The sequence below is a fragment of the Muntiacus reevesi genome, chromosome 19, assembly GCF_963930625.1.
Source record: "Muntiacus reevesi chromosome 19, mMunRee1.1, whole genome shotgun sequence".
Classification (NCBI taxonomy): Eukaryota; Metazoa; Chordata; class Mammalia; order Artiodactyla; family Cervidae; genus Muntiacus; species Muntiacus reevesi.
The window spans coordinates 32,587,170-32,607,585 of NC_089267.1; the positions used below are offsets into that span (position 1 = coordinate 32,587,170).

A 20,416-nucleotide genomic window follows, 5' to 3' on the forward strand; every position below is an offset into this window, starting at 1 on the left:
ATTTTATTTTTTTTATGTTGAATTTATCTGAATCCAGCAATTTGCTATTCTCAACCACTCTTTTAAGGGTTTTCATTTTACAAAGTTAGTAAAAAGTAAAATGATAAAGTGGTGGGTAGCTTTTGCAAGGGTCATGGGCATTTCCACACACCCAAGCACTCACTGTGGACTGTGAAAACCCATCAGACAGGACCACATGTGATCTACAGGGTGAAGGGCTGGTGACTGGGGATAGTAAAGTAAGACAATCACCTAAGTCAGTGATATTCTTCTAGGAAGGAAAGAAGCAGGCAGGAGAGAAACATGTAGTTTGAACAAATATCTGCAGTTACTATTCACTGCCTCGACATGTTTTTAGTCATAATATTTAAGATCATTTTGATGGCTTAAATGACATTAAAAGGCAGGCAAGAATTTTTATGCCAATCAAAAGGCAACATTTTTATTTTTCTCAGCTGAAAATCATTGCCTGTGAGCATCTATCAGTCCACTGCCTGAATTAGGACAGTCTAGTTCAAGTCACACAGGTACCATACTATAAAGGGATGTCTTAATGCCTTAGAAGCAATGTTTCTGTGTTAAGGAAACCTGTGGATAGAACTGTAACAACTTGGGCTTGGGTTGGTGATCTCTGTTCCCATTCTGTGTGAGCTTAACCTGCTTTTAAGCAATGAGAACAGAATTTTCACTCTTCCTGTCTGTCTGGAATTATGACACTAATGACTACAGCTATCAACAATCTCATTTCCAAGTCAAAAAAGAGCAAATTCTGGGGTATCCACGAAAGGGTCCTACCGGTAAGCATGTAAAAGACAGCATCTCTTAGAATACTGGCAATGATGACCATTAAACAGACATGAAGAAAAGAAGCTCTTAGAATATAACCAGGATCAACTTTACAGCAATATCTAGGGCCAAATTAAATCCTAATTAAGGTACACAAAAAATAGGTACCTTCTAAGTAATTCATTAGATGCACAGCATTGAACAAACATCTAAAGCCTCTCTTCAAGAAATGGAGACACAGACACAGAGAATGAACTCGTGGACACAGCTGAGGAAGGAGAGGGGAGGACAAGTTGAGAAAGTAGCACAGACATACACACACTATCAGGTGTAAAACAGATGATCAGTGGGAAGCTTCATGTAACACAGAGCCAGCCTTGCACTCTGTGATGACCTAGAGGGCTGGATGGGGTGGGAGGGAGGCTAAAGGGAGGGGGATATATGTATAATTATGACTGATTTCTGTTGATGTATGGCAGAGACTACTGTTAACACTGTGAAGCAATGATCTTCCAATAAAAAAAATAAAGTCTCTCTTTACATTACTCACCTTTAAAGGCTGACATTTTATAATTATGTTGTATACCAGCAACTATGTCCTTCCAAAAATCAAATGGTTTTTGACCATTGTTCTGCTAAAGAAAAAAAAAACCAAATACAAATGTGACACGTTATTACATATTCTGTTTTTAAGCATAGTAGAAAACACTTGGCAAACGACTATAATATTACTGTACTCTAGGGATTCATGTTTTAGGAAACAGAACAGATTAATAAACTTCTCACTTTTCCAAATGTGACTGTAGAAAAATATCTTCCATGAAAATCACTGCTATAGTGAAGTATATACATAAGACTAAATATTAATGTAACCCATATAATCCAAATAAAAGAAAAATTTCCATGCATTGTGAAGTCTAAACATTACACACTACTTTTAACACATGAACAAATCTACAATGTTATAGCTTAGGAGATACCAGGATACGTCACTTGCTGTACCATGGCATCAATGGAGCTAAAAGGCCTGCAGCCTTAAAACCATAAAAGCTGGTTACTTTACAATACTGTGCACATTTACCTGAGTTTCAGTATACAAGAGCATCAAATCTCTACAGGTGAGATGAAGGAGGTTTCTAACCCAAAATTCAAATCATTTTTGCTAAGTTTTTTTTTTAAACCCAGAAAGCAAGTAAACAGGAAAATACACAACTCTATAGCCCCATGCTTCCTTGGAGACATTAACCAGTGTCCTTCTATATAAACAAAGACCAACTACTAGATAGTATTTAAATTATATCAAACCCAAAATATTTAAAGACTGGTGCAAAAAAAATAAAAATAAAAATAAAGACCGGTGCATTTGTTTACAGTCACTATAAAATGAGAAGCTGACTACATCCCATAGTAACAACTTCTACAAGCCAGAACTTTGGCTCAACAGAAACTTTCACAAACACATGATTGTAATTCTGATTCAAAAATAAACCAACATCTAGTCCTATCAGAATGCAGAGTTCCAAACAATAGCAAGGAGGGATAATTCCTCGGTGATCAATGCAAAGAAATAGAGGAAAACAATAGAATGGGAAAGACTAGAGAGCTCTTCAAGAAAATTAGAGATACAAAGGAAACATTTCATGCAAAGATGGGCTCAATAAAGGACAGAAATGGTATGAACCTGACAGAAGCAGAAGATATTAAGAAGAGGTGGCAAGAATACACAGAAAGACTATATAAAAAAGATCTTCATGACCCAGATAATGACGATGGTATGATCACTAATCTAAAGCCAGACATCCTAGAATGCGAAGTCAAGTGGGCCTCACTATGAACAAAGTTAGTGGAGGTGATGGGATTCCAGTTGAGCTATTTCAAATGCTAAAAAGGATGATGCTGTTAAAGTGCTGCATTCAATACGCCAGCAAATTGGGAAAACTCAGCAGTGGCCATGGGACTGGAAAAGGTCAGTTTTCATTTCAATTCCAAAGAAAGGCAATGCCAAAGAAGGCTCAAACTACCATACAATTGCACTCATTTCGCATGCTAGTAAAGTAATACTCAAAAATTCTCCAAACTAGGCTTCAACAGTACATGAGTCATGAACTTCCAGATGTTCAAGCTAGTTTTAGAAAAGGCAGAGAAACCAGAGATCAAATTGCCAACATCTGCTAGATCATTGAAAAAGCAAGAGTTCCAGAAAAACATCTATTTCTGCTTTATTAACTATGCCAAAGCTTTTGACTGTGTGGATCACCACAAACTGTGGAAAATTCCTCAAGAGATAGGAGTACCAGACCACCTGACCTGCCTCTTGCGAAGTCTGTATGCAGGTCAGAAAGCAACAGTTAGAACTGGACATGGAACAGCAGACTGGTTCCAAATAAGCAAAAGGAGTGCGTCAAGGCTGTATATTGTCACCCTGCTTATTTAACTTATATGCAGAGTACATCATGAGAAACGCTGGGCTGGAGGAAGCACAAGCTGGAATCAAGACTGCCAGGAGAAATATCAATAACCGCAGATATGCAAATGACACCACCCTCATGGCAGAAAGCGAAGAACTAAAGAGCCTCTTGATGAAAGTGAAAGAGGAGAGTGAAAAAGTTGGCTTAAAGCTCAACATTAGAAAACTAAGATCATGGCATTTGGTCCCGTTACTTTAAGGCAAATAGATGGGGAGATGATGGAAACTGTGACTTTTATTGTTTTGGGTTCCAAAATCACTGCAGATGGTGACTGCAGCCTTGAAATTAAAAGATGCTTACTCCTTGGAAGAAAAGTTATGACCAACCTAGACAGCATATTAAAAAGCAGAGACATTACTTTGCCAACAAAGGTCCATGTTGTCAAAGCTGTGGTTTTCCCAGTAGTCATGTATGGATGTGAGAGTTGGACTACAGAGAAAGCTGAGCGCCGAAGAATTGATGCTTTCCAACTGTGGTGTTGGAGAAGACTCTTGAGAGTCCCTTGAACTGCAAGGAGATCCAACCAGTCCATTCTAAAGGAGATCAGTCCTGGGTGTTCATTGGTAGGACTGATGTTGAAGCTGAAATTCCAATACTTTGGCTACCTGATGTGAAGAAATGACTCATTTGAAAAGACCCTGATGCTGGGAAAGACTGAAGGTGGGAGAAGGGGACGACAGAGGATGAGATGGTGGGATGGCATCACTAACTCAATGGACATGAATTTGAGTGAACTCTGGGAGTTGGTGATGGACAGGGAGGCCTGAAGTACTGCAGTCCATGGGGTCGCAAAATCAGACACGACTGAGTGATTGAATTGAACTGAACTGAGGCCTATCAGAACCATCACTGTCATTTGTAAAGACAATATATGCACAAAAGAAAGTGATTCTGACATAAAACCAATTTATGTTCATAGTTCTTAAGCTCTAAGTATAAACTGATATAACCAGAGATCTTTTTAATCCTGATACTTAGAACAAAGAAAAAAGTCTATATACATTAAACTATGCTCAAAATGATGATTTTTAACATTTCATCCCATTTTTCTGGTTTTATACTATTTAACAATGCTTAAAAAGACACATGGAATTTCCTTACATTTATTTATTTATTTTAAAAACTCTGCTAATGAAACCAAGAAATATTTCTCCACATGCCAAGTTTGGTATTTTCTTTTTCCAGATTGTTGCATCCCCCGCTGGAGAACAGGTTTTTTATCCTTAGGTATGGTCGTTATTTAATTTTCCAAAAATACTTTGACCAATTTCTCTCTGTCTTTCCTCTTTGGTCACCTCTGAAACCACAAAGGAAATTGAGTAAAATCTCAACTCAGAAGACATATATAATTAAGTCCTCTGTGTGTGTGTGGGCTTAGTTGCTCAGTCATGTCCGACTCTTTGCAATACCATGGACTGTAGCCGGCCAGGCTCCTCTGTCCATGGGGATTCTCCAGGCAAGAATACTGGGGTGGGCTGCCATGCCCTCTTCTGGGGGATCTTCTCAACTCAGTTCTCCTGCATTGCAGATGGTTTCTTTACCATCTGAGCTACCAGGGAAGCTCAAAGTCCTCCGATTTATGGCCAAATACATACCATAATTTCTAAGAAATGAGTCCCCACTCACCTTTGTTAAAGAGTCTACCACTCTGGCACATAGAAGAGCTCCAGGCAGGTCAAAGTAGTTATCATAAAAGTAGTATTTTCCTAAAAAGAACACAATTTTAAACTGGGATCAAATTACTGTGATACGGAAACTTGGCTAAAGAGGCTATATTTTGGTTTAGTTACTTAAAGGGGCTTCTATTTCAATTCAGAACCACTCTACTACAGCCTGTCATCCACTGTCTTTTAAAGAAGGTTTCGGCTATAATGGCTCTATTAATATAAAAAAGTTATAATAAAATATGATATGCATAAGTTAAGCATTTTATTAAAAACATTTTTAATATAAAGATTAAAGACTAAATCATAAACATGAAACAGATTATGAAAAGTCACAATTTTTATTATTAGGGTCACTGAATTTCAAAACCATCAACCTAACATGGGAGTACCACGAAGTGCCTTCCTTCACTAATCTGTGTTGGTTGATTCCCTGGAGTCTCACATTCAATCTTTATGCAACTTCAGACAACTTTCTGTAAGTACAATGTAAGAACGGCCAGGGTGAGAAAAGAAATTAAAAAAAAAAAATGTGTCCTCACATCACGCGAGGACACAGTGTGGGCTTATCTTAGAAAAACTTATAAGCACAGCAGAGGCACACTCTAGATCTTGGAGAGCAGAGGGTCTGATTTATCCTCCTTGGCCTGAGGCTAGAATTCAAGTCGAGCCCTTCCTTGGCACTGACAGCACTTCTGAATCTGCTGTCCCTGGGCAGAAGACACTTCTGAGGACCCACGTCACATCCCCTCGGTCCACGGCTGACCCCAGCCTCAGCTGTGCTGAACACCACTGTCTCTCCCGAAGCCACACCCTCTCTCTGGAAGCCTCTAGAGCCCATGTGGCAAGCCTCAACGGACAGGTTACAATCAGTGAATGCAGGCCCCAACTTCCTGTCCCTTGGGTTGACAATTCTGGGGAGTGCTCCTGTGCTTCTCCTCAGAAGTCCTGGGGGGATCCAGGGCCCTTCTCTGTTCTCTCCTTTCATGTCACACCCTCACAGCTCCCTCGCTCCTGCAGATGGCAAGCAGGAGCGACCACTCTGCCTTGAGCACAAACCTCAGAGTCCTCTCTCCTGAGAACTCCTGGTACAAAGAGGAATCAAACAGAATCACCAGGTGGAGCTGGATTTCAGTTTCATGCAAGGGAGTACTTTTCAAATGGTCACCGTAACTTTTGTGCAGATTATTATAACTGCCCGCCCCCTGCCTCCATCTGTAAGCTATGTATGAGGTTATGGAACATAGCGGTCTTCTGTCTGTGTCTACTACGCTCAATTTCCAGTATGTTGTAGGCACTCAATAAATGCTTGTTGAATGATCCAGAAAACTGAATGGATTACAGTCAACCTTTGGACAACACAGGTGTGAACTGCACAAGTCCACTTTTACGTGTATTTTTTTCAACATGTAAATAAATACAATAAATACTACAGCAGTACATGATCTGTGACCTGCAGTAGGTTGAACCCACAGATGCAGAAACTCAGACAGGGAGGAACTCCAAGTAGGGAGGGCTGATAATAAAGTGATACTCAGATTTTCAACTTCTTGAGGTAAGTGTCCCTAATTCCTACGTTGTTCAAGAGTTAGCTGTATGATGGAATGAAGTGTCATGGTAAATTAAAAGAAAACCCTCTGTAAGGTCCTGATAGATGTTTATGCCTTTAAATGTTACTTAATGCCCCTCACAGATGTCAAATTACCAAGAATATAAAAGAAATAAAGTCAAAGTTCTGTTAATTCACAAACTGGCTGCATAGGTTTGTATGTCCTTTTCCTCAGTTAAGAATATTTTGGTTGGCATAGTCTTGTTGTTTTTACTTTTTCACAGCTGAAATTGTGGAGGGAACATCTCAGACTAGTTTTCATTCTTAAGAAAGGTTAGGATGTCTTTGTCAGTATGAGGAAAAGCAAGAATCTGGAGAAAAAGGAGAAGACGGCCCACATACACGTCTGCCCACACTGCTATGCTGTCAGACCACTGACACGCCAGGACTGCAGGGACTAGGACAGCAGACAGAGATTCCCAAGGCTCACTACCCGCAATGCGTCTAATCTCCTGGTCTGTGATACCAGAGTGACCTGCCTGAACCAGCCAGCTGGTGTCAAGTGGACCTGCCCAGGTCAAAGCCATGTTGTTCACCTCTATTTACAAGTGCCTACATCCGGACAGGTGGCACTGTGGTAAAGAACCCGCCTGCCAATGTCAGAGGCACAAGAGACGCAGGTTTGAGCCCTAGGTCGGGAAGATACCCTGGAGTAGGAAATGGCAACCCGCTCCAGTAAATTCCACGGACAGAGGAGACTGGCGGGCTACAGCTCACGGCGTCTAAGAGATGGACGTGAATAAGCACGCACGCTTGTACATATACATCTGGACACACAACAGGAGTCTTCCTCACCACCTGAATAAAAAGTAAATCTATCCACTTAACTTCCTAGCTATTGTGAGTTGAGATGTGTGAAAGCATTCTATACCTAACCTCAAGGTGAAATCTCTTTTTCCTGTCAAGTTATTTTATTAAAATAACACATACTTCCCGACGTTTTCTTCTCACTATGAGAAAACAAACCACCCAAAGACAGCAAATATGACAGACAAAACCACGATAGCAATAAGGAATAACTCCAACTATTTTTCAGTTACTATATTTTCGAAAGGAAAAAAGGTGTATTTCAAAACTGTAGTATGGGAGAAAATGGCCAAAAAGACCTAGAACAAATGAAAAACAAGTCTTTTAATGAGGTCTATCTGTTTATAAGTGTTTTAATCATTCTTTATTAATATATGCACACCTGTTGTCTATAAACACTTTTTGAAAAGTCTTTTTACGTTTGCTGATGGTAAAACTCTTTAAGGAGAGTGGGAAAAAGTTGTGTAAAATCACTCGCAATAAAGGGGAAAAAAAAGACGATGGTAGAAGATACTAGAGATGGCAGTAAAGAAAAGAATTATGGAAAACAGGAGAGGTGAGGAATATGAATGTGGGGAGAAGCGGGGAACAGAGGAGGATTGTGCAGGTAATGAATTAATAAAAATACAGAATAAGTAATCTGATTATCCCTAAGTGCTAAGTCTTCTTCCCTCCAGAACAAGTAAAAGGTGAATCAATAAAAACGTTAAATAAAACAGAACCAACTGCCAGAGGGAAACCAGAAACACGTGGGAAGTAACACGTCCAATCTCTACGAAACCACAGCTGCTCTCGCTTGCATCCTGCCCGGCAGGGGGCAAGAACAGCCTGCTCTGTCTTGATGTCACAGGTTCAGGGTCTAAACCAGCAGGGGAGGGAACGGCGGCACTGCCCCACACAGGAACCGTACCTGACCGGAAGGCCATTCCTGTGTCGGGCATGAAGTGCTTCCACTCCTTCCTGCCAAACTCCTCCACCAGCGCCTCCGGAGACAGCATCTTTGTGCCGTGGCTGGCCCTGGTTTGAAGAGATGAGGCATATGGTTCATCAGTGGCTCCCGTGAACACTCCCTCCTCCAGCCTTGCTGTTATTAATTTATTAATTCACCCTAATACTACTAAATGGTTTTTTTTTTAAGAAAAAGGTTTTCAGGATCCTATAAGGTATTTCTCTTTTTTTATTATGTTATTTCTTAAATTTTATTTTTAAAATTTTTATTGGAGTATAGCTGTTTTACAATGCTGTTAGTGCCTACCATACAGCAAAGTGAATCAGCGGTACGTAAACATATATCCCCTCTTTCTTGAAAGGCATTTCTCTTGACAGCTCTTTTTCTTCCCCTATTTCACCCATCAACCAGCAAGTGATCAGGAGAAGTGCACTCTGAGGTCAATGCTGTGATAGGTGACCCAGACAAATCTATAGACTACAACTTCTCTGGGAGAAATAGGACAAGCCTGGACTAAGAAGTTGTCAATTAACTATGCAGATAAGACTTGCCTAACGGAACAATGAGGAAACAACCGCAGGACTCGGTGGGAAGCCGGCCTACAGGGAGGAGAGGGTGAAACAGTCAGAGCGTGAGCTGAGGCCTGCAGGAAGAGAGATGTGCCTGGTACCCAGGGCTGCGCAAGCCCGGGACCATGAAGGTGAAGACGGGGTAGTGATGTGTCACTCACGGACGTAACGCAGCTAAAAACACAATGGGAAACAGCAAGATGAATGTGGCAAAACTTGGAACAGGAAGACAAGAAAGTAGCTACCTTTTGTGCTCAAAATACTGCTTTTGCATCGGTTGGGCCTGGTTAAGAGAATCTTACCCTAGAGAAAAACAGTTAATATTTCACGTAGTTTACTATGAGAAATTATAATGCTAGGGAGTATCACTCTTCTTTTTCTGTTAGTTAAACTGTGGTAGCAAAGCAAAATGAAGAAAATGGAAATGAAATAAGAAAGGCAAATGGAGGAAAATCACAATCAGGATACTTTTTACAGAGAGGTTAACATTTACATAATAAAAACTGTATGTAAAGGTGGAGGAATCCTGAGCAGGAAATACGATCAGAAAAGGTATCTACTATGTTGTTTGAAAGCAGGCATCAAGGATATAAGTTTATAAATTCAGGAAGAGCTGCATGTTGGCCAAACTTGAATGGAGACAGTCAGACCTTGGGGAAAGGGTGTTAGGAACGGGGACAGACAGACAGACATAAAAAAGAAAGAAGCAAAGTTGCGGAATGCTTTCTGTTCTTTTAACCATGACTGAAGACAGCCAAGTGCACTGTAAGAATCTGAAAGGGACATTAAAGGTCACGGTCAAAGCTGCACTGCGTGCATGTGTGTATGTATGTATGCATGTGTATATATATATCTATATTCATTTATACATACAAATGAATACATACACTCATATCTCTAGCTGCCTGAGGAAAAAAGATGCAAATCAATTACAAAAGTATCAGAAGTGGAACGACGTCTGCTCCAGCCAGCTCCACCTTAGGGGACAGTCAGGGTAGAATGTGAGCCTGTACTGTACAGAAGGCATGATGTACCCGAAGGGAGAGTATGTGCAAGGGATGAGCATCCTCTTCTTGGACTCCAACTGAGTCTGCATAAATAATACATCGCACAACTGCACGGCCACGTTAACTCGCCTGTACTGTCAGTACTGGATGGAAAACAGACGCCTCCCCCATGGCACCTCCGTAACACTCAGAGCAGTGGTGGCAGCTGCTTTTCCGTTGCTTGCTCCGTGCTAAGCTGTGCAAAGTCGCCTCAATTGTGTGCAACTCTTTGCGACCTTCTGGACTGTAGCCGGTCAGCCTCCTCTGCCCACGCCTGCCCTGCTCTTACTAACACCCAAAGTGTTGGACTCACCTTCCCTGGTGGCTCAGATGGCAGAGAGTGTGCCTGTGATGCAGGAGACCCAGGTTCAGTTCCTGGGTCAGGAAGATCCCCTGGAGAAGGGAACGGCAACCCACTCCAGTATCCTTGCCTGGAGAATTCCATGGATAGAGGAGCCTGGTGGGCTATAGTTCATGGGGTTGCAGAGAGTTGGACACGACTGAGCAACTAACACTAACTAACTAAGAAGAGGGAAGGAAAGGGAGTCAGAACTAGGCTCGGGGTGGGGGGAGGGGGGGACACTGATGAAGGCTGGAGGAATCTAGAAGCACTTTCAGAAGCTGAGACACAATATGAGTTCTGCATGATGGGGGCAAATTTGGACAAGTGGAAGAAGAAAGAGAGGTGTGCCTAGACCACCAATTCTACCCCATGTCCATTCTTTCCTTCTTCCTTAAAAAAGAGAGCTTCAATTTTACTCCGGGTTAACATGATAAAATTCCTAGGCTCTTTTGCAGTAGAGGTGGTCAAAAAGCAAGTTAACATTCTACTGTATTTCCTGTGCAAATATTTCTGATAAGCTAAATTTAAAGAATTAGACCTTTCAATCTAATGCTCCCAGATTTATATTTAAATGGCACAAATGATTCCTACAGGCACACAAGACCTGTAGGCACACAATCTCTCATCTGATTGACAACAGTAATAATCTTGTTTAATCCATACCTTAATAGTCTAATCCTACATGGTAATAAAATGTCCTGGAAAGAGTAAAGTTTTTGACACCCCAATAAATTCTATTACCTGAGCACAGTGCCATTATCTGCAAGTTTAATGAAGTTCCCATCTTCCAGATCCAGTGCCAAGCCCTTGCAACTGAAACAGAAAAGTCTGGTTACCAATCAGCTCACAGCCTTATTAATACTTAACTCAAGAAATAATAACTTATATTTTCAAAAAGTCGCAATACTAAAAAACGACTCTCCCACCCAGGTGAATAACATGTTAATCAAACAAGTAAGCTCTTGAATTCTAAAATTAAATATCCTCAGAGCAAGTACATGAGGAAAACTGCTATGTGGGCAAACCAAAGACAGCATATTTAGTGTCTAAACTCTTTTGAGCTCAGAAAAAAAAAAAGTCAGAACAAAAAATGAGCACCGTTGTATGCCTCTGCTAAAATGTACAAATGTTTTTCATTAAATAAAACACACACACACACATTCATATTTTACAACTTGAGATCTTAGCCACAATCTTTTCTGTACTCTTTAGACTCTGCTTTAATTTAGTCAGGCTATAAGAACTAGCCCTCTGGGCTAGGCATATTATGGAAAACCACTAAAAGAAAGTCAAACACTAAGTTTTAGGTTCCTCACTGTAAAAGACTTATGGGATTTGGGAAGAAAAGTGGGTTCAGAGTCATTATTATGAGTAATAAAAACAAGAAGATATAATGGCCACCAAATACCAACAGAATGAAAAGAAAAGGACAGGGTACTTTACAAGCATTATTTACTTTGGTCCACAATAACATTTCCATAGGAATTTCATATAGCAAAATGTTTCTGTTTCTTCCTTTTCAGAGAAAGGGATAAATCAAAAAGGACTAACCAAACACTGGAAGAATGCATAATAGAGGAACACTGTTGCCCTAGAATTATTTCTGGATGTATTTTTCATGTGTTTCAGGACAACTATTAATTTTTAACTGAACAATTTAAAGTGGTTTAATAGGACTTTTGTTTGTTTTTATTGGTTAAGTGAGGAAGAACGCCAAAGGAAATCTTGGGAAATTGAGACTCCTAAGTCAGAAAGGGAGTAAGCTGTCAAGAGTCTCCGTTATAGGAATATCTACCCAAATTACACAAAAACAGATGTCCTAATTCAGACACTTATTAAAAACACGGCAATTCCCAGGCGGCACAATGGTAAAGAATCTGCCTGCCAATGCAGGAGACACCAGAGATACAGGTTGATCCCTGGGTCGGGAAGATCTCTTAGAGCAGGAATGGCAACCTGCTCCAGTTTTCCTGCCTGGAAAATTCCAGGACAGAAAAGTTGAACAGACTATCGTCCACAGGGTTGAAATGAGCTGGACAAAAATGAGTGCGCACACACACGTGCGCACACACACACATGCATCCAAAACATTGATTTCTACCTCTTTTCATACAGTTCTGTATAGGAAGGGCAATAAAAGAATTTTTTTAATAAAAGATGTAAATTTTAGAGACAGTTCTTAATCTCTGAAACTCTTAATAATGACAGACTTAACCCAAGCAAAAATACCCAAATTAGTCACATTCGCTCTTAGCTTACTTTTCATACTTAACTGAGCAAGTCCAAAAATAGAAAGGACTTTAATTCATCAAATATAAAACTTTCAATATAGAAGGCATTCTGTCCTTTGCTCAACTTCACATTTCACGTTCTGTCTCCATGTAAGAGGAAGCATTAAAATTTTATCCGCAAGAATTAAAAACCAGAGGGAATGTACAGACCTTTAAAAAAAAGCTGCTTACCAGAAATCCCAATCCTCGGGGGTCACCATGAGCAATCCCTTGTCATACCCTTTCTCCTTGACCAGGAACTGAGCAAAGCTATTATAAATGAGCTGTTAACAGCAAGGGAAAGAGATTAGATGTAAATTTCACTATTCCTTCTTAACTTCACAGGCCTGAAGACCTAAAGGAATCAGTCATGAGACAAGTGGGAAGGAATCTGTATTATCTGTTAATTGTGAAGTTCGGAAGGTTAACAATCCTTCTCAGCAATTTATGCACCCCTGTAAGCCCCAGGTAGCTGCTGTTTTTTTTACACTATCAGTGTACAATTATACAACCAAGAGCAATTATTAATCTTACTCCTGAAGCCTAACGAGCTGGAGATCATTAAGACTGGACAAAGCTTTGTAAATTGATTTAACACTTCACCAGATGATAAACATATTGACCACTATCTACATCCATCCTCTGTCCATCCTCTCCAGAAGGCCCCACGGCAGCTGATAATGCTACTTCATATCCTTGAGCCCCACACAGTGCAGGCCACCCCACTGGCCCAGACGTTGGCACAATCTAAACCTAAGTCAGTGTGCACTTACAGAAAACCCCTGTCAAGGAAACCTAACACACACCAATCACAATCTGCCGTGTCAGCTTTAGCTCACTTACCTCTCCCTAGAAAACAGGACCCAGAGTCCCCATCAGGAAATTCCCAACCTCCTAGCCAATCAGACCCTGTTTTTGCATTGCCTCTGTCTACAGTCTACAAAACACAGTCAAGTCCAAAATCTCTGGGGAACAGTATTTCACTGCTTGTGGGGCCACCGCACTATGCCAATTCATGAATTATTTTCTCTAAATGAAGGACATCAAATTCACTACTACTGTTAGTTTTCCCACTTGACACAGGGGAATCTCCCTTGTAGCTCAGCTGGTAAAGAATCTGCCTGCAATGCAGGAGACCCCGGTTCAATTCCTGGGTCAAAAAGTTCCATTGCAGAAGGGATAGGCCTTCCAGTATACCTGGCCTTCCCTTGTGGCTCAGCTGGTAAAGAATCTGCCTGCAATGCGGGAGACCTGGGTTCGATCCCTGGGTTGGGAAAATCCCCTGGAGAAGGGAAAGGCTACCCACTCCAGTATCCTGGCATGAAGAATTCCAAGGACTGTATAGTCCATGGGGTCACAAAGAGTTGGGCACGACTGAGCAACTTTCCCCTTCTTTCTTTCTTCCACAGGGGAATCTCAAAGAGAAATACACATGGGGACGGGGCAGGTAATCTACAGGAGGAATCACGGCGCCTTGATCAGACACAGGGACTCTCTCTTTTAATCCCCCGTAAGAAAAGCTGAGGGAAAAGAAAAAATAAACAACCTCTGGAAGCAAGCATAAAAGTAAATGCTCTGCTGACTGTCGACAGATTTCATTCTCAACAACAAAATTCCAGGTTTTTTGAGACTGAACAGTGTGCAAGAGGATACACAGAGTATCCTGACCCTTCTTCTGCAGATGTTAGCCCATGACGGGTTTAGCACTGGAATGGCACAGAGGGGAAGTGGGAATAGACACAGCAGGAGGAGTAGAAGGCCTCCCTGAGGGAGTGACGCTCACACTGACGCCTGCAGGACAGAGCAGTTATCTGGGTGAATCCGGGGGGAGAGGGCCACACAAGTCCAGGGGGCTCACAGCTCAAGCTGGGGCTTGGGACTGCGAGTGTCAGGAGATGAGTACAGAGAAAGCAAAGGCTCCTTGTCAAATAGAGCTGTTTCGTGTCATAAAGCTAATGAAAATGGCTATCCACGTACCCCACACAATGTGACCCTGATCCAGGTCAGCTGTTCAGAGTTACATTAAGTCAACACTAGGTATGAACAGTCCTCAACCCTGGAGGTGAGTCAGAACCACAGGTGATAGTTCTTAAAGCCACCCAGAGATTCCAAGCCTCCAGGATAGGGTGGGGCCCCTACGAAATTCCTGAAACTCTGAGACGATTGAAAATCACTGACTTCTGTTATATGAATTTTCACTCATATGAATTATCAATCATAAAATGTGCTGAGTCACTCCAAGGTACAAAGTATTATGGACAATAAAAAAAGATACACGTCATGATCCTGACTGTAAGAAACCAGCGCCCCGGGATTAACAGATGTAAATCCCATGTGTAACGTAAATCCTCAGATGCTTAGAGCAGCACATGGCATACAAGTAAATTCAATTTAGGTACTGCTATTATCCTCAGTCATGTGCTGGTTAAAAAAACAAACAGAAAAGCCCTGACTCGTAAACTTCGTTCATTGCCACGGTACAGATACCCCCCTACCATGGCCCGTTTCAAGCTACCAATGGTTAGTGCACACCATTAGACTTGCCTCTGGTCAAGCTAAGTTTTTTCAGCCTTGGGCAACTGGAATTTCTCACCCTTTGGCAATATTGATCAAGATACGGATACGTGATTCCAATAAGGTCAGATTCCTTCCCAGGGCAAAGAATCCTTTCCAGTAGGGTTGCCTATGGGGGCGCCCACAGCTGTGTTTGGAGGAGAAGGCTCTATAATAGGAGAGAATGGGGTCAATGTGTAAGGAGAAGCAGAGAAGAGCAGTGCTGAGAAACACCGGGAAAGCTGTCTTTGAAAGCCCTCTTCCAGTCCAAAGCCCTTGGCCCTTGAAGCTTTTCCTTAAATTACGTTGACTCACCCCAGAAGCCCTCATGGCACAGGGCCTCCACCACCCACCCCTTCCTCTCCCGGCCTTAGCTGCCACTTACTTTCCCAACAGTCTCACCTGACTAATGATCATGCAGAATCGCCAGCGGTTGCAAACTGGCACCCTGCGGGTCGTAGGCGGACCACAAATTATGTCTGGTTCCCACTGAAGGATGCCAGATAAAATATGAAACTCCTAGGTCAATTGGATTTTTGGCTAACCAGCAAACAATTTTTTAATATAAGCATATCCCATGAGATAGTTGGAACACACACTAAAAATGTTTTTGTTCTTTGAAACTCAAATTGAACCGGATGTCCTGTGTTTTTCTTCACTATATCTGGCAACCCCATAATTCTGCTGTTCTGAAAATGAGCTGGCACTGAAAAAAAATTGACAGACTTCTCACACAAGCTTCGATTTCTAACTTGTCTTGAGAGAATTAGATCTGGCAAGACTGAGCCTCTACGCCCCACGGCAAATGCTGCGTGTGCATCCTCCTGGCTGCCGGAGACCCCACATTCCCAGTCGCACATTCAGGTTAACTGCCTGGCCCCGAACACTCCCGAGTCTGCAACTCCAGGACGACACAGGTGTCATCATTTCTAGGATGCTTTTCCTGAGCCCCTGGGGAGGTGACACACCCAGTTCCACATTTGTGTAACACTGCACTTATTAAATGGCTTTCTAGGTGGCGAGAGTGGTAAAGAACCCATCTGCCACTGCAGGACACAGAGACTCTGATTCAGTCCCTGGGTTGGGAAGATCCCCTGGAGGAGGGCATGGCAACCCACTCCAGTATTCTTGCCTGGAGAATTTCAAGGACAGAGAAGCCTGGTGGGCTATGGGCGGTCACTCAGTGACCCACCATCAGCCACCACTGCCATCTCCAGTATCTTCTCCTGCCATTCCCCACCTTCTGCTTGATACCTAGCAGATCCAGGTGCTGTGTCTCATCTCTCGGTCCTTGCCTTGGCCATATTTCCTCTGCCTGAAATGTTCCTCTTTGCCTCCTCACCTGCCAATCGTCACTCCTGTGCTGAGACCCAGCTCAAGCATCACTCACTCCAAGGCCTCCCTTTTGGGCTTTGCAGCACACAGAAAACCCGTGGGAGGCAGCAGAAACCTGCCGGCCAGCCCACCATGCTGGGTGACCCTGGACAAGCTACTTATCCTTTCTGGGACTGTGTCCTCATCTCTGAAGGAGGTTAATAACATCTACCTCATACGGCTGTTGTAAGCATCAAACCAGTTTGTATCAGCAGGATGCTTATTAGAATAGTGACTGTGAGTGCCATATTCAGTTACTGAAACACCTACTATTTATTCAATCGTTTCATAATTATTTACTGAACTCCGCAGGTGCAGAGTCAGCTTGGCACACAGAACACATGATAAAGTCACAGATACTGAGGTCAAAGGGTCATGGTTCTAGGATCTAGGGGAAGGTTCCAACAAGTAAATAGGAAAAATTCAAGGCAGTGTGTTAAGTGCTATGAGAAATTAAGGTTTTATGGAAAACTGGAGGTATGATCAGGATAAGAAGGTAAACTTTAGGGGGCCAGGCTACTTAATCTGAGAACTGCCAGATGAGGGCTCAGTGTGATGAAGACAGACAGAGGTAACAGCCAACCACCAGCAAGGGCCAGGCAATGCTGCCGTCAGCACAGGGGACCAAAGCTCACCTTCCAACATCCTTACCCACGACAGGGCCACCTGAAGACCCGTGTGTTATCTCTGTACTCCTAACTCTTTTATGGTGCTCAGCACACAGAAAGATTTCTGAACCAAACAGGAAAGAAAATGCACCAGATTACTGTTTTCAACCTTTAAATATCACTTATATTTGAAGCTTCTAGTAAAGAACTCTTGCTTTCGGGAAATCTGGGATTCTGAAATTTTATGCTCACAACATGCACAAAATTGACTTTGAACAATATTTCCTTCAAAAGAAGGTGACTAGAGAGGAAATGCAAGAAAATGTTAATCAGAGAGAAGATTTGAAAGGCAAAAAAAGGAAAATATGAATCAAAGACCTAGAGGAAGTAGTGGCCAGAGAATCAAGGGGAAAAGTCTCCTTAACTCTCAACATGAGGAAGGAAACATCTGTACTGCGGGAAAGCAGGAACACACAACATTAGGAACAGTACACTTTTTTTTTTTTAAAACCATTTGTACACAGAAAACAGGAGTAATTCATACAGTTTTGACCTTTGTCGGGTACCTGAACTGCTGACTGGGGCAGTGAACCTCATCTTCATGAGGAGCTGCCCTGGCTGACGTCTGCACCAGCTACTTATGGCTCTATCATAAGTGGTCAGGTTGGACAATGATTCCACTGGTAACTACAAAAGCCGCCACTTGTGTCGGACACAGCTCTCAGCATTATATATCCATTACCTTTTTAATCCTTGCAACAACCTTTCCAGGTAAATCCAATTACTAGCCCAGGTTTACAGATGAGGAGACTGAAACTCGACACAGGTTAAGTAATCGGCCCAAGGTCACAGAGCTAGTGAGGGAGGAGCTAGTGCCTTAAGCTAGGCGGTCTGGCTGCAAAATCCTGGCTTTGACGACCATGGCCAGTTTTTTCTGCTTTGGATACTTAGATCTTTGACTCACAAAAAAAAAAAAAAAAAATGTTAATTTCTCAAAATCAGTATCCATGTGAAACTAAAGGAATGGGGGAGGGAGCGCAATTCACTTAAGAGTACAGACATGGACTCACACACTCCACTTCCTGCTCCTTCCCTAAGTGCAGGAAGGGTCCGGGCTGTTGTCAGGATTAAAACTTGCGTGGAGCATGCAGTAGAGCAATACTTAGTTCCTTCTCTTGGTAAAAGGCAAAATTAGGGCCAAGATCTTAATGACTTTCCGGTTAGTCTTCTTTCCAATACACCACAATTTTCCCCAGACGGCAGCATCTAAAAACTGACAGGTGGTCGCATGGAAGTGCAAAAGAGAAAAAATGCAGCCAAAGACGAAGACAAAAGTCGCTAACCAGGTGGTTGTATCAGCGCTCTGCTGGTAGCCAGAATGATTTGCTGAGACGTTCCAAAACCGGGGATCTGCAAAGGACACCCCCAGTTTCCCTGGCCCCGCCCTTCCTCTGCCCCAGGAACGGCTTCCCCAACCCAATCTTGCACAACGTGTCTTTCCTTCGCATCTCTCAAACTTGGCTAAGGGCTGGGCTAAAGAAGCCGGTACCCAGAGCAAAGGCGGAGGCGGCGTGGGGAGGCGGGGGGTGGGGTATGCACGCTTCCTTCCGTCCCGCCCGCCGGCGGGAGGCCGAGTTGTGCGCAAAGGCGCGGCGGCTGCAGGGCCCCGGCGACGCCCGCCGCCGCCTAAGCCGGGAGGAAACTCGAGCCCACGCCGCCATGGAGGCTGCACGCCGGGCGCCCGGCAGCCAGCGCCACTCACCCGGGCGCTCTCGGGCAGGTTGTAGCGACACAGAGTGTGGTCCAGGTCGAAGCCGACCACGTCGCAGGCGGCCAGGGAGAAGTGCTGAGCCATAGTTGCGCGCGGAGCTCCGGCGACTGCGTGGACGCCGGGAGGCGGCGGAGAGCACGCGGGCGGGACGCTGCGGGACTCCCCGGCGGGACGCGGCGGGGCGGGGCGGGGCTCCGGACGCCGCACGGCGGCCCCGCGCGCTTCCCGCGCCCGCGAGCCCCGCCCCCGACCACGCTTCTCCCCGCCCCTCGCAGCCGGCCTTCCAGGCGCCCAGGCTTCGGGTGGTCCCGCCAGGCCGGCTCCTGCCGCATTGTCACCACTCCGATCCCCGGCCCGCTGCCCAAAGGCGGGATGTGCCAGCCGTGCAGTCACTGCTGCAGGAATCGGGGGCGTCGCTAAGTACCTGTTGGTGAATAGCCTTTGCCGCAGAATTACCTCGGGCTCCCCTGGCTTATCAAAACGCCAGGGAAACCGCGAGACTTAAGACTGACGTTAACTCTTGGGTGCGAAAATCATGTAAGATTTTGGAGAAAATGTTATCCACCAGTACTCCTCTGCCCCAGGTAGCCTATAATTTGAAAGATTTTTTATTTGCCCACGAGGTCTCTAACCATGGATTGAATCAAAAATTGTACATCCCATAGTACATTCCTAAGTATATTGCTGAGTGAAATGGGGGACTTAAACATTTCGCCCCCTGGAGCGTATTAGAAAATAAATTTGTTAGAAACCGTGAAGGACCATTTTTGCAGTGATGATGACTAAGAAAACCAATATTCTTGTTGTTATTTGATTATCATTTATTGTAGTGAAGAATTTTTCCTATGAAAGAACTTTAGAAACTTCCTAAAACATGCTGCAGAAAAGAAAACTTTATGCAAAGAGGTTTTACAATTTATACAACACACAGCGATTTGAATGACAATGTTCTCAATTCTCTCAAGGACTGTGTATAGTCAGTATTATTTTAGATGCACAGAAGAAAAGTTAATTCATTATGTACAGTGGATGCTCAGGGCATTTAATTCTGAGAACTGGATATGAAGGGCTAGGACTTTGAGATTTTTAAAGTCGTTTACAAGAGGAAATACAAATCTTGACATTAAAAAGAGAATATAAATGTATTATCTTTGTACTGCTTCTGTTTTAAATTTAAAAGAAGTCTTTGCCCAAAGGGGAAAAAAATCAATAGTCATGACATAATGAAAATATAATAGATTGAGAATTGTGCTTAACCCTTACAAATACTAATCCTTATGAGGCTAATAGACCAACTAAGGAATTAATTTAGTACAATAAATAGTTCAATCTGGTAGGACACTTATTGTACCCAGTGGACCTATTTGAATAAATTAATAACTTGTTCCATTATGACTTGTGAAAGTCCCAAACAAATTTGTTTGGACTAGGAACAGGGAGGAATCCTCAAGGAGATCGAGTTATTCACTGGTTAGAGCCCAACAGCCATGTCTTTAATGTCTGTGACTCAAAAAAGAAAAAGCTGTATTATTTCATCACTTGAGCCTGTTTCTTTTTCGTGAATCTGTTGGCCATAGAATTGACCTTATTTGGCCATTG

General features: G+C 42.9%; 1 protein-coding gene across 2 annotated transcripts in view; it reads right to left on the reverse strand.

Annotated features, from left to right (window-relative positions):
• The window catches only part of NT5DC1 (5'-nucleotidase domain containing 1), a 119,667-nt gene extending 100,660 nt beyond the window's left edge, over positions 1–19,007 (reverse strand). Inside the window, exons 1-6 of one of the 2 annotated variants that reach the window (XM_065911255.1) lie at positions 18,809–19,007; positions 12,704–12,795; positions 10,983–11,054; positions 8,245–8,351; positions 4,881–4,960; positions 1,337–1,418 (exon numbers count right to left, since the gene is read on the reverse strand). In XM_065911255.1, coding sequence (XP_065767327.1) covers positions 1,337–1,418; positions 4,881–4,960; positions 8,245–8,351; positions 10,983–11,054; positions 12,704–12,795; positions 18,809–18,901 — 526 coding nt within the window. In that variant the 5' untranslated portion in view covers positions 18,902–19,007. Of the gene's footprint in view, positions 1–1,336; positions 1,422–4,880; positions 4,961–8,244; positions 8,352–10,982; positions 11,055–12,703; positions 12,796–18,808 lie in introns of both variants that reach the window. The other variant, XM_065911253.1, reaches the window with a different exon arrangement.
• Positions 19,008–20,416: the final 1,409 nt, after the last annotated feature.